This window comes from Protopterus annectens, chromosome 6.part0, assembly GCF_019279795.1.
Source record: "Protopterus annectens isolate FY-2018-M chromosome 6.part0, PAN1.0, whole genome shotgun sequence".
NCBI classification, from domain to species: Eukaryota; Metazoa; Chordata; order Ceratodontiformes; family Protopteridae; genus Protopterus; species Protopterus annectens.
Genome location: NC_056737.1, coordinates 405,687,406 through 405,703,029, shown reverse-complemented (window position 1 = coordinate 405,703,029; position 15,624 = coordinate 405,687,406). Strand labels below are relative to the sequence as shown.

Below are 15,624 nucleotides of genomic sequence, written 5' to 3'. Positions count from 1 at the left end.
TTCAATTTGAAATTTATTTTCCCTTTCATGTATTACAGTCATTCTATCAGTCTGCTAGCTACTGTACTATGCAATTAAATATTTCTTTATATTTTATTTGCATGATTTCTGCCAAATGACCTACGTCATAATGAAAAAGGCTTTAGCAACACCAATCTATTTACCTGGCTAATGAATGCATAAATGAATAAATAAGTAGCAGGCAAAAACATGACAAAGGTCAGCAGAAAACAAGCAGTTCTATTTTGAAGACAATGCTAGGCTTGTATAGGCCCTAGGGCTGATAGCCTAGTACCAACCTATGAACCTATGAACCTATGAACCTATGCAAAAGCAGCTTTAGCAGTCAGTCCTGTTTTTTCACTCGAAAAATTGCACTGTTTTGTCAGTCACCAGAAGAAAAAAAATGTATCTCTGGACCACACATTTAATTTATAACAGGCAAATGAAAAAAAAAAGTTCAATAAATTTGCACATACAATATTTGCTTTGACCAGCTTAAAATGTTTTATAAATTTGGATTTACAATGTTTTCTTTGTCCACCTTACCTCATTGAAGAGCAATTCTCTTCTCTGCTGTTTGTAAAGGTCCATCATTTTTACAGCCACTTGTCTGCCAGAGTGCTTTTCCCTGGCTATGCAGACAATACCCGTGGAACCTTCTCCAATTTTTACAAAGTTCTCAAGGTAGGTCCTAGGATCACCTTGATCAACCACCATTCTGAGTGCTGCTTTGAACTGTTCATGTGTTACAGGAGTAGATTCTGGTTCTGTTGGACTTGTTTTTGCAGAGTTGGGTAGATTCTGCCGTAGGTGAGGGGAACTTGCCTGTGGTGGTCTGTTCCTCGGAGAGCCTGCTGGAGAGGGTCTTGTCTGGGAAGGTGAGTTCTGGTTTACATTAACTGGTGTCTTGGCTGTTGTTGTTGGTGTTGTGCCAGTCCCAGAGTTTTTATTACTTAGATCAAGTGACAGTTCTCCTTTAAGAGCCTGCCCAGGCAGTTTTGGGGGGACAGTCCGAGCTCCACCGATGTGCTCATCAGGAGTAATATGTTGATACTGTTGTAAAGACGGATTTGCCTTCAACAAAACATATTAGAAACAAACATTGTTAGAAGACATTGTGAAGCAAAACAAGTGTCATTTCAACATTTTCACAGTATTATCAGGTCAGGCATTATTTTTCACAAGGGATTTTTCTTTTCTTTTCTTTCTTCAATAGTGTGAAAAATGTTGCTTTTGCAATGTTTAAGGATCCCATCACATTTATCAAAAAGAACATGGGGAAACCCACAGTGTCCTGGGCATATTCATTCCTCCATATGTTTAAACAACATGGATATAACCAGAAAACTGGTCATAGCTTGGTGAGACAAATTTAGTTCAACAAAGATAAATGAATAAACTAGTGATATGAATGCTCAATATTGCCATATGCAGTGCATGATACGATTTGTTGAATAACTAACTACAGTGAGATTACTGTTATAATATTTAACATGCATTAATGACTCTAAATGAGGGTATAGCATACTGATTTCTTGAAGTCTGAAAAGCCTACATTGTATCTCCTAGTCTTATTTAGGAAACTGTTTCTTCAGTTTCGTACATTGCAAACAGTGTAGGGTTCATGTTTATGTTCCCCTTGAAAAAAAAAGCAGTTTAAACATGTAACTATATGATTTGCTAAAGTGCTCATAATGAAACCTCTTGAATGTTGCTGCCTGTGCATTTTTGGCTTTGACTGTATTTAATTGGATGCCTGTGTGCTGTTTTTGGGTAAGATCCTGGCATTTTAATCTATACACTAAGACTGCACTGTAGGGAGAGCAGAATGAAACATCATCTTTCAAGTGTATTTTGTTCTTTCTGCTCTTCATTGTAATTTCTTACTCAAGTCAACATAAATAAGGAATGTAGGGGTATATGGATCAAAAAGATTTTTTTTCTTGTCTAGTTAGTGATTTTCATGGAAGCTGTCACGTAATACTGTCTTGAATTTTACACATGAGCAATAGCATAGGGAAATATATTTGTAGAAATAGTTAACCACTTAACAGTGCCTTCTCAACCCCCTCATGTGTAAGATAAATGCAACTCTAGAAGGCATTCATGAAGACATAAGGCATGCTAAACGATCACACCATATACGTAAAATGCCAGACGTCAGCCCTTGTAAATTATATTCCAGCATAAACTGATAATCTGCAATGTATTTAAAATTAGAAAAGGGTAACATAAAAAAGTGAAACTGCTGGTTGGAGGCTAAACATTTTTGATCTTTGTGGTTCAGCTGAATATAACAGATGCCATGAAACATTTATGAAATCTTTAAGGATGAAGACTTTACAGTAAGGAATTTAACAATTAATACATTTTAAGGGATGATAAATGTTTTTCAATGGGGCACATCTTTAATTGCAAAAAAAGAAAATTAAAATCCAAATTCAAATGTTAATGCTTATAACAACACTAATACAGATGGCAAAAGATTAATCAACAGTAAAATAGGAAATATGACTAAAAGATGGTAAAAAACATGTAACCAAAGGCAAAAAAGGTCACTTCGAAATATTATGTTCTCTATGAATAGATAAGAAAAGAAGGATGAAACCAGTCCTTCCACCAATGAAGGTAATAAAGTGGTGAGTGGTGTATTGTTTGTGCAAAATAATGGTAATCTTATAGGAAAAATTTTTGTTCTTTCAAAATTATGTGTGGTTAAAGGTAACGATGTATCAGAAGCTGACTGGGCTTTACTTAATTGTTACATGTTATAGCTGTAGAACAAACTCTGATATTACAACCCGAGTACAAAAAATTTGGATTTCCCCATATCACCAAAGCAGAACTGCATTATTCAGGACATCAACAAATGAACATATTTTGAAACGGTGAGGGATTTAATGTGAGATATAGGCAGCAAGAACCATGTAGAACACAGCAACAATGACAGTGGACTAAGATGAAGCTCAGAAGAACTTAACAGATACAAAAGAGATGAGAATATTCCTATCTAGAGCTATCTGCAATGCAGAAACTAGTTTTAACACATGGACTTAAATTACTGTTACAGATTAAATCTCTAATTTGCTTACAGATTTCTACAGATTTAAAAAGAATCTCAGTTTATTGCTATTATTCAAATCTAAAATGGCTTCTAACAATGTGTTTACTAAGAAAATCTACATATATGCCACCTCATCCAACAGGTTTGTCATTTTATACCTTGCTGTCACCTGAACTTAAAAATTTAAGATTAAGAAAAAAAAGCTAAGTATAGAAAGAATTTAACAAAGAAAAGGAAGACTCAAACTTAGAAGAATTGTGTGGTAGAAAAGTAATAACTAACAGGTAGCTTAATAAGGGGTAGTGATAGTAAGAAACATTTTTCATATCATGAGGCCATTGATCCCATCCTGAATGACAATGGTACATGCATGAGAGTAGACAGCATTCATCAGAAATACTGTTATAAAATAATATATATGCTACAGGATAATCTGTTTAATTGTATCATTTCTGAATATTAATAAATATTTTGAGATATTCTTATATAAGATTCTGGTGTTTTATGATATCTAAAAAATGCATAAAAATACTGCGGTTGTGGAGGATTCATTACTCTGCCCATCACTGACTTCTTATATTTTATCTGTTAGCCCTTATGGAGAAAAAAAAAACAAGGTCTGCATGCCATGCTATACATATTATACATATAGGAACCGCAAAAAAAATCTCCACCAATCCAAAATGAAAAATTTCACTTTAATTTCCATCACAATAGTGACGACATCCGCCAAAAGGTTTTCTCAATCCTGATCTATGTTAATGGTACTACACTATGGTATAAAATGCATACAGTTCTTTAACACAGCCTTAGCGTACTAAAATATCTGGTTAGCAACATCTTTTAATTGACACTGTTCTTCAATAAACACCTCCTATTTAAATTCACTACTAATTACATGTCTAACAACTCTAATAAACTGAGCCTTTGGTGTGTATGTATGTGTGTGTGTGTGTGTGTGTGTGTGTGTGTGTGTGTGTGTGTGTGTGTGTGTATGTATATATATATATATATATATATATATATATATCACAATGTCGACACCCATATGGCCGACGTTCAGAATATCGACAATGGGGAAACACTATCGCCTAATAGTGCAGTATATTATAGGTGCATTGGGTGTGGGGGGCGGAGCCCCCCCTGCTAGCTCAAAAAGGAAATTTAATTTTCCTTTTTTGTGAAGTTCTGGTGCTGTCGATATTGTGAGTGTCGACCATATGGTGTCGGCCATATGGGTGATGGTGTTTTGGGCTGTCTGTGTTCTGTAAGTGATTCACACACATACACACACACACGTGTGTGTGTATGCGTATATATATATATATATATATATATATATATATATAGATATATATATATATTTACGTTTCATCAAAACATAAATTCGCGACTTCACTTCTGCGAAAGTGCATTTTAGCGAAAAAGCACTTTCGTGTAAAAAGAAACATAAAAATAAAAAATAAAAAAACAGAAAAGAAATAAAAAAACATGCAGTTTGCATGTAACATTAGTTGTATATCAATGTTTAGTGTTGATGTTCAACTAAGTAAACTATTGCTGAGATCGTGGTACAGTGGGGGTAAGGGAATATTCCCTTTTCCCCACTGTAGTGCAATCTCAGAGTGAGAATATTAAAGTAGGGGGTGCAGAGGGGCTTGCCCCCTGCATAATAGTGTTTAGTGTGTTTTTTTTTAGTTTAGGTTTTATGTTTTTTTTTTATATACAAAAGTTCATTTTTGAAAAAATGCACTTTTGCGAAACTGAGGTAGTGAATTTATGTTTCGATGAAATGTAAATTCGTTGGATCAAAGTAGATCCATATATATATATATATATATATATATATATATATATATATATATATATTCAGATATATTCATATATATGACACCTTCAATACTTGATAGGATATTTAGGACCACACAGAGCCACCAATAATAAAGCAATCAAAAGAAAATAAATCTCCAGTACTCCTGGCTGCATTAGCTAAATCTAAAGTGGCTTCTAACAATGTTAATTAAAAGAAAACAGAATTAGGACATTTTATGTACCTCTGATACTCTACAATTTACTTACTGATGGAATTTGAATTTAAAGGAAATGCTGCAGTTTAAAAAATGAAACAAACAGGTAAAGGGTCTGTTCTAGTCTATTAACTGTACCACATGTGAATCTGTGAATGTGAGCAATATTTGCATTCACCCAGATGCTTTGCAGAAATTTTGCTCAAATGGAGGAACAGACTGCACAATTACAGAGGAAGTTTGCATAGCCTTTTGTAAATTTGTTAAATTCTATGCGGGGAAAACAAAAACAAACCTCCATGTTTATATTAGAAAATACTTGAATTACATTTGAAACTGCAAGCTCACTGGTGCGTGATATAAACATCTTACGGACTTACTTAAAAAAAGACTGTTCTTGCATTTGGTGAAACCAGAACATCTAAATGGCATGGAGTTTTGGGGTGATATTGGGATGTAGCTTTTAAAACCCTGTTAAAATACTTAAATAATCAAAAACTACAACAGCTCTATTTAGCAATTGACAGCTATTTGTTATTTTTACAGCTGTACCTTGCAATGGCAACAAAATCGTTAACACAAGGGAGAAAAGAGGTAGTAAGGGAAAAACTGAAGTTGCTGAAAGGACAGGAAATGAAGTTTCAGTGGAGACAGCCCTGGCAACAGAAGAATCTGTGCAGGGGGGAGGGGGGGTGAAGAAGAGAGGAAATTAATAGCGAGGGTAAAAATGGATCTAGGGCTCATACTAGAAGTCTAAATCTCAAAATGCACTCTCTCGAGGCACTCCTAAAATCGATATCTGTGCACTAACTGAGACCTGGTTCAAGGCTGCAGAGAGCACCACTGCAATACCAGGCTACAACTCTTACCACACTTTCCGGCCACCAAACGAGGACCAAAACACTAAAGGTGGAGGAGTATTCATATTCACCAAGGATATTCACACCACCAGGCTAGTTGCCAAACACAATGCGTCTGAAATTCTCCAGGTGCAACTAACACTAGGTAAGACTGCAATCCAAATTGTAGCTTGCTACAGATCCCCCACCATGCCCCAAGATTCTCACTACACCTTTCTAAACATAATGGAAAATATTAAGATACAACCAAACACCCTAATACTGGGTGATTTCAACTACCCTGCCATTAACTGGGAAAACTACTCGTGTACCAACACCTTTGCCCAACGGTTCTTGGAATTCATAAATTCCAATGCCCTGGATCAACTAATCCATAGTCCCACCAGGGGCTCCAATATCCTAGACCTGGTCATTACCAACAGGGGGAAATCAATACTCTACACCTATGGTCACCCCCTCGTTGGTCAGGTCTGACCATAAGCTAATCACCCTTAACATCCACATCCCACCCCCACCCCCACCCCCCAGTAAGGAAACCTCCATAAAAAACTTCTCCAAAGACAACTTCATGCTACTCAAGTCAGAAGTGACAAACTTCATGACATCCATGCAGACGGGAACTGAAAGTTCGACTGCTGAATCCTACACTAAGGTACTGTACGAGCACATCCACTCATGCATGAATCGTGCCATCCCACATAGAACCAAGATGCTCTCCTCCAAAAAAAGGAAGCCAATCTGGTGGTCCCCCTACCATAAACAAACTTTACAACAAAAGGAAGAAACTGTTGCAGAAAAGAGGAAAATTCCAGGATGCAAATCTTCCCAAGCTAGTTATGAAAATAAAATTGCCAAAGATTCCAAAGACAACCACAAGGCATTCTATAACTATGTCAAGAATCTAAATGTCAATGCTCAGATCTGCTCTGAGCTACAACAGAATGGCATTAATTATATTGATCCCAAGGATATTGCCAATATCCTGGCAGACCAATTCAGTACCAACTCCACCCCCCTTTCACCCCCTAAAACAGCCCAGCTCAATACCGGAAGATTGCAAAATTCCGGTAATAAAGGCCACACAGGTAAAAAACACACTCTCCAAAGCTAAGAATACAGCATCCATGGGACCAGATGACATCCCAGGCTGTGTATTACATGAACTACAAAATGAACTGGCACCTCACCTAAGTGTCATGTTTAATCATAGCCTCACCTCAGGCTTCGTGCCCACTGAGTGGTGCACAGCTACAGTTATTCCACTCCACAAGGGGAGATCCACCTTGGATCCCGGGAACTACCGCCCCATCAGTCTGACGAGCCTGATCTGCAAGGCCATGGAATGTATTATCATGGAACTTATAAACAAAGCCATTGGCAGCCTTCAAACACTGGACCCCACCCAGTTTGGGTTTGTGAAGGGACGATCCTGTCTCCTGAACCTGAATGACTTATTTGAATCAGTCTCCAGAGCCGTGGACGAGGGTAAGGCAGTCCACACAGCATATCTGGACCTCGCCAAGGCCTTTGACACCATCCCCCACTCTGGAATCATAGATAGACTTACTAAGCTGTGCATTAATCCCTACATCACTCGATGGGTTGCCAACTGGCTTACTGACAGAACCCACACTGTAAAAGTAGCCGACTCCAAATCCAGCTCCAGACAAGTGACAAGTGGAGTACCTCAGGGTACAGTCCTGGGACCGCTCTTGTTTGGCATTTACTTCTCTAAAGTACAGGCCAACACTAAGGGACTCTGGCTAACAAAGATGACTGCAAACTGGGAGCCATTATTGAATCCCCAAATGAAGTGGATACTCTACAAAAGGGCATTACAGAAACAGATGCTTGGTGCCAGAGCCATGGGCTCAAGCTCAATGCCAAGAAATGTATAGTTATCATCTTTGGGAAAAAACATGTACCCGTGAATTACCACATAGGTGGCAGTACACTAAATACCAAAAGTGTGATAAGAGACTTAGGGACACAGGTGGACAATGTTCGCACCTTAGATAACCACATTGCCACAACAGTCAGGAAATCCTTCTATGTGGCATACCTCATCACTAAGGGATTTTCATCCAGAAAAAAGGAGGTCATTGTCACACTGTACTCATCCCTCATTAGACCCATTATAGAATACAACACCTCATTTGGTATGTACCTCTCAAGACATCTGCAACAACTTGAAAGGCCACAGAAATACTTCACTAAAAGAATCACAGGCCAAAGCAGATGCCCTACGCTGACCGCCTTAAAAAATTCCAGCTATACTCTGTCACATATCTTCTACTCAGAGACGAGCTCTGCTTAACATACAAGGCCATGTCAAACCCAAAGCTGTTGGACATGCTACACTTAAAGAAATCCCAATCCCTCAGAGCCACATGCTCCAAGGATCTAAACCTTGCCATCACAATAAACAAAACATGCTGGAGGGATAGGTTCCTGATCCAGAGACTCCCCAGACTCTGGAATAGACTGCCTATACATGTCAAGCAGAGTGCCTCTTTGGCCCTCTTCAAAAGGAACCTTGACGATTGGATGGGAGAAAGGAAATTCACCCCAGGGATCATGTCAGTCGCCCTGCTAGACAGGGGTACAGGGAAGTAAATAGTGTGGGAAGAAATAGCCAGGGAAATGTTATGGCTAGGCTTATATAGGCCCTAGGGCCAATATCCTAGTGCCGACCTATGAACCTATGATACTGGGCACTATAAGACAGTGAATCAAAAGGTAGTAGCAAGGTGGATAGAGACCCCCCCCCCAACAATATGTGAAAGGATTAATGGCCTGGTGGAGGAGATAGTCAAACAGGTAAATAAGATGGCAGATGAGATAGGGAAGGGATATAATAACGGGTCTGAGTGGCTGCTAACTATTTGGAAATGCTACCAGTGCAAAGGATAAACAGGACAAGTGCAGCAGAATGGATGCATGTGGAACAGGTAACAGGGCAAGGATTTGAAATGGCATGGAACTGGTAGACAACATGAGATTTTACTGTATTATGTACCAGAGGCAAACTGCAGTGATGTACAATAGGCACACTAATGTGAAAAGAAGAACTAGATGAATACATCAGGATGAAGACACCTTTAAACTGATGATGCTGTAATATTAGGTGAGTAATGTGGATGAAGAAGCAAGAAAGACAGACAGTGGGGCAACACGTGGTTGTATGAGAGGTCAGTACAGATAAACAAGGGTAAAGTCACATGGGAAGAGATACTGTGCAGCATTAGAAAACCTAGGGGCCAACATTATTGAGCTACAAATGATGAAGAAGAAGGGAGACAATAACATTTCAAGGTGAAGAAAGCTTACCGAAATACATATAGAGAAAGGCACATACTGATTCTTGTCTGCAAGTTGTTAATATACAGGAGGAAAACAGCGATGTACGTAACAGATGGGAACAGAGTGCATGCCAGAACAGAAGGAGGAGGTTAGGAAGAGAATGTGGATGTCTGAAATGGACCCATTGTGGCTCACAATACTATAAGTCCTGCAAATGCAAAAAATAAACTTCAATAGTAACATTATAATACTGAACTACAAAAGTCACCATCACAGTTTGAAAGCATTTTTGTAGAAGGAAAGCCCCTACGCCCCCACGTCTGTGATAAATATGTATACTTACTTCTCAATCACTGTACTTCAGGCTAGGGGCAATACTCCAAGGTACTACAGCTTCAGGCTCAGCATACATTTCCTCACATTCACTGTATTACTCATGTAATTCCAAGCATCACAACTACTGCCCTCAGAATTACAACGGGGGAGCCTTGCAATATCATACAGTGCTGTTGTGTTGTAAGATGTACGAAACACCATTTGAACAAAACACACTATATCAGAGTAGGGGGCTATTGCTGTTCTCCTATTCATTCCGGTTCAGCGTTCTAATGACATGCACTATATATCCCAGCTATACCACATCTGTACTCAAGTTGCATTATATATTTGTTATGATTCAAGTATTTCTACACTTGCAAATTCCGGAACCACTTAACTTCCTAATGATATGTCATCTACTTGTACAGCTTTGATATTTGCTATAGTACAGTTTCTAGGTATTTTTGAAAAATAATCTAATTTCCAAGAAGGTATAGTTTGGTATGTGGTCTCTGAAATTCAGTAACAGAAGTCCTAGGGGTGGTAATGGTCCTTTTGTGTGCTATGACTGCCATAAAAGCAAAGAACACACAGAGCAGATTTTTACATACAGTAATATATTTTTGGTTGGCATATGTGATGTCGTATACAGGATTTGAACTTTGCAGAATTCACCTGCACTAATTCAAGTTCCAGTACAACTCAGCAGTTTACATCACATGGTCTTCCAGAATTTTTCCCAGTCTCTGAGTAGTACTTTTTTTTTGTTTGTTTTTTACACAGCTTAACTGCAGCCGCTCACTGCTTTGCATGTTTCATTGTACAATCATTGTACATGGTTGAAATTTCATAAGTGCACTGTTGCAACTTTAGCAAACAGCATGGCAACACAGCAACACTGCTGTTGGCAGATTCAGTCTTTCTACCTTTCTCATTATTTTCAGCTACTGGACTGCACTGAACATTTGTAGTGCAGATACCTCATGTTCTGTTAAAATCCCTGATAGCAATACATACATACACACAGATAGATACATAGACAGACAGACAGATACAGGCTGGATACTGTATAATCTAAAACCAGCCTATATGTCTATGTGTATTTGTATATAAGATGCAAATTCTCATGTTGCTGTTGCTAGGTAAGGTGATCGTTGTAAGTCCAGGAGTGTCTAATGTTTGTTAAAAGTGTGTACATAGTTGCCTGTCATGTTAAACTGCTGCTGGCAATGCAATGCCCAAAACAATATCCTTATGACAAATATTCTGTTTTCTTTCTTTTCTCACAGCTATCAGTTACTGTCTAGTTGGGGCATCTGGAGTTCAAGTATTTGTTTTTCTCTCTCTGTTGTTTAGCATTCATATTCTACTACTTATTGTTACATTATAAAAGTTTTTTTTCTTGAGTATTTAAGGATTGTGAGTTCTGATTTTCAAGTTGTCTAATGGTTTTTAAACTGTCTGTGGTTTTCAGCATCTCCTTATGTTTTTCTCATCCACCCCGAAAAACCCAGCCTGGCATCACCAGTCTCACTGTAAGGACCAGCACAGGCTCTGTCACTCAGTTTTGCATTCAGTTGAATTCCTTTCGTGTAATAGACCTTTACACGTGCATACATACTTATTAAAGTTTAGTGGTAACAGCCTGAACACAGCATTAAATGCTCCTTGATTTGCTTAAACTCAGCTACTAAGGGTTTCTTTTTTGAATAAAATATGTCATTGTCTGTACAAAAATATCTGAGACCTTTCTACTGTTAAATGCAGTAGGCCAAAAAAATAACATCTAGCCAAAATATATGAACAGCATCTCTTATACATCGAATACATTACTAACTACAAAGCCAGAGTGAAACGTGCATTATGCAGTGGAATCATTTGTCTTTGGTAAGAACCCACAGTATTAACATTTGATATGAATTTTAATGACGTGGCTATCCAATAATATATAATTAGGCAGGCACAAAAATAAATCAATTTTGGATGCAGAAATATGCATGTATCAAATGTGGAAAAATTCAAAGGGTGGCAGCATGTTCTCCAAGGGTCAGTTAACAAAATCACCATGGATAAACTAATGTAAAAAAAAAGTGTGTGTCTGATACAGCATGAAAATCTGGAACCTGCTTTAAACCTGTCTTTGATAGGAAAGAAAACGCGACTGTTAACAATAAGCAAAAATTAAGTAGATTGAAATAAACACAAAATACCTTGCAGAAGCCTACTCACAAAAAGAAGCATAAAACAATCCAATAGTTTTAAATCATATCTATTACAATTCGTGAACACTAGTAATAACCTTCCTAAGATGCTGCCATAGATCCAGACACTGTCTGTAGCAGTCCCAAGTTTTACATAAACTCCAATCTTTCTTGCAGTATCGCATTACTAGTAATTGCGTGTACCCTTGTATACTTGTTCTTAATAAATTCACCCTGTTAACCATTTGAGTGAGTTAAAGATGATAAGCTTTATATAGATGTTAGATTCCACGCTGTAAGTCAAACTCCACAACTCAAGAACATCAGGAAGGAAGGAATTCTGAGACTTTTTCACCTGAGTTGGTTCTGAAGCTCTTGGGTCACTGACTTATCTTCTAATCTTAAGAGTCTAATTCGTGTTTCTTTTTATCCTGAAAAAACTGAAAAACAGCCGCTTGCATTGTGGCATTTGTGACTTTCTACAAACTGGTGATTATACAGTTCCAAAGGGTTGTACCTGTCTGATAGGTTACCCTTTGAAATGATGGGACCCGCTACAGTCAATCCCAAAATGCAGAAACTAAATAGCTGAAAAATTGGACTCTTATTTACCAAGTCCAAGATCCCATTTCTCTGAATATTCCCCTTTTCTCCCAAAGTACGGTATTCTTGGAGTTGACATCTACAAGTTCGGGGGTGCAGGAGGCTTCTCTCCCCTGCAAAAAGACGTTTTAAGGAGGAGAATGATTTTCAACATTCTCTCATCTCTGGGTTTTCAGTCTTGGGTTTTTCTTTTGGGGGGGGGGGGGCTTTTTGGCACATGGCATTTCAATAGGAAGCCTGTCTGAAAGGACTTTTACATCCGAATAACATTCTCTAAGTGGTCTCTGCTACAACAAAATTGTTGAATTTGTTCTGTAAGTTGACCAGCAGAGAGAACTTGAGAGTTGGTCTAAAATTCAATAGGGAGATAGGTAATGTATAAGGAATGAACATTATAACGCTGTTTCAACATAATCTTTAGTAACACATCAGTGACTGTATCAGTCTTTGCCTTAATTTTACATTACTGTTGTCTACTCAGTTGTATTACTGTTTATGACTTTACGACAGCTTTGTTCAAAAGCATTTGCTTTACACTAATCTGTTCTTTCTCCTGAGAGCTATAGGAAATATAATCTATGGGTGTTTCTTTCGTATGTATATCACACAATTTACTTTCAGAAAATAAGCAGTTAAAACTGGCTGTTGCCAGACGAAATGTCTAAATATATATATATGTATGTGCGTGTGTGTGTGTATATGTATATATATATATATATATATATATATATATATATATGTATGGGTTCATGTCAAACCAACGACATGTTAAAATAACGAAAGTCACTACAGCGAAACAAAACCATTGACAGTTGAAAACATCGACAGTACATGTATATGAAAGTACAGTGCTAACATGGGTCCTGCAAGGGGGAAGTAGTATGGGTACAGTATCATATCATATCCTTTACTTCCCCCTTGCAGGACCCATGTTAGCACTGTACTTTCGTATACATGTACTGTCGATGTTTTCAACTGTCGATGGTTTTGTTTCGCTGTAGTGACTTTCGTTATTTTAACATGTCGTTGGTTTGACATGAACCCATATATATATATATATATATATATATATATATATATATATATATATATATATGTGTGTGTGTGTATGTATATGTATACACATACATACGGCTACAGTTGGACAAGGTCTTGTTACATTAGACATAACAGGGAAAAGACAGGCAGTATGTCAGGACACATAATTAATAAGCAGATTTTAATTTAAAGCTGTAATAGGACTACCGAAGCCATGCTTTATTTTAAAGCATCACAAAGCCATGTAATTATGGATACTAAAAATCAAGAAAGAATAATAAACCAGTTTTCAAAAACTGGTACAAAGTTCTTTCAGAACTGTCTACAGGGAACCTTCACTGAAAAGCAGTATATTTTGTAGGTCTACACATAATTCAGAGAGATTTAATATAGCAATAACCAATGACATCAGCATGGTATATACCCATGGTTGATGTGGTTTAATCATGAGGGTGAAGCCCGAGTAATTAACCAAAGACAACCATAGGTAAATCTTCAATATACCATACTAGAGAGTCGGTTATTGCTGTTATACAATGACATTATTTAAGAAAAAAATTACTTACTTTTCTTAAACAATGTCTTTGTATAACAGTGCCGTGGTATTCTTCCTGTTGCTTTTCTTGATGTACTGCACATGCGTATGGGACTTGTATTCCCACACTTACCCAGTACATCAGTGCTTTGGAAAGGAAGCAATGGAAAAAGGAAGGTCTAACAAAAAAAGGTTTCAAACACAATAGGGGTAGGAGAGAGACAGAATGGAGGAAAGACAAGGAAAATCAGGTACGTTTCTTCAGTTTTAAATAACATACCTGATTTTCTTAGTATTTTCTCAGTCCTGTCTCTCTCGTATGTCAGGACTGTTTGGATTTCTAATTTTATTTATTTATTTTTGTTTAAAAAAATGTAAAGTTATAGTATATACCAATGCAAGAAAGTCCGGATGATCGGACCTTTTTCCAATGTTATATGCAAGGATTTACAGCAGGCACGCTGCTTGGGCTGACCAATCAGCATGCTAGTTTTTGAATGCTAATAGCCAGTCATTGTATAATATTAATTTTACTTCCTTGATCATCATACTAATCAGCTGTTCATGACGAAGTGGCCAATCACATCACTGCAATGCACATGAAAGGATAACTGACTTTCAAAGGGTATAACAAGAAGACACCTTAACCATCTGAATCTAGGAGTTTGTCCAGTGGCTAATCCCCTGCCGAAAGCACTGATCACATCTCCACAATACAGAATCACTGCTGAGGGAGTCTGACTACCAGAATGAAAGCAATCACATATTCTGTGATTACTATCATGATACTTTTTTAGTAAAAATAGTATTATATGCAATAATGTATTTCTGAAATTTCAGTAAAAGCAGTTAAATGCTACCATGTTTTAAAATTTATGTATAGTTTCAAAATGAATAGTGAATTTCATGAATCTATCAGTGACTATAAACAGCTTATCTACAATTTTTATTTGGATTGTATTTCAAACAAAAAAATGGGAAAGAAAGGTAATATACCACAAAAGGCACAGTTGTTTTGGTTGGCTAGTAGGTCTTTTTAAATTCTTTTTAATCTCCTAAGCAGAGTAACTGCTCTGGGTAAACAACAGCAAAAAAAAAAAAAAAAAAAGCCTCAGAATAATCAATGTCACAAGACTGTGTTTTAGACATGACCAATGTTTATTCAAAGCATGCCATCTAATTACTCACTGCTGCCACCATTAAACACAAGCAAATGCTCTTTTTTTCCCCTGTTATATGCCTTATCAAAACAGACTGTCCTGTCTTGAAGTTACATTCCCTGGCCTGCCTTCCAAATTTTGCATCTTTGCTCAGTCTGTTTTCTTCACACCATTATCTGGCACATCTCTTGCCTCAGTAATAGATTAACTTCATTTCTGAATTCACATATGATCATCAAGCTAGCTGGTGTCATCTCTGTTGTTGAATGTGTGGTACTTCTGTACCCTGTTAACATGTTGTCTCTAAGGCATCCTCTAACATTAGCAATCTTTACAATCTACCTTTTGTTATGAATGATTCTTCCTCCATGCTGTTTGCCTGCAGCCATAATGTATCACCTATCTCTGAGATGCTTACTTAATTTCCTGAAACATTATACCAGTCAGCTGTCCATGCCTCCTTAACTGAATGTATCACTACAATGCAAGACAATGGGAATGACTGACTTCCT

The 15,624-nt window shown here is 37.4% G+C and overlaps 1 protein-coding gene across 8 annotated transcripts in view; it reads right to left on the bottom strand.

The window, feature by feature from the left end:
• The window catches only part of LOC122804340 (serine/threonine-protein kinase PAK 6-like), a 1,141,536-nt gene that overhangs the window by 209,215 nt on the left and 916,697 nt on the right, over positions 1 to 15,624 (bottom strand). For all 8 annotated transcript variants that reach the window (XM_044074151.1, XM_044074147.1, XM_044074152.1 and 5 more), the window contains one exon: positions 550 to 1,077. In XM_044074151.1, the coding sequence (XP_043930086.1) occupies positions 550 to 1,077 (528 nt within the window). The remainder of the gene's footprint in view (positions 1 to 549; positions 1,078 to 15,624) is intronic.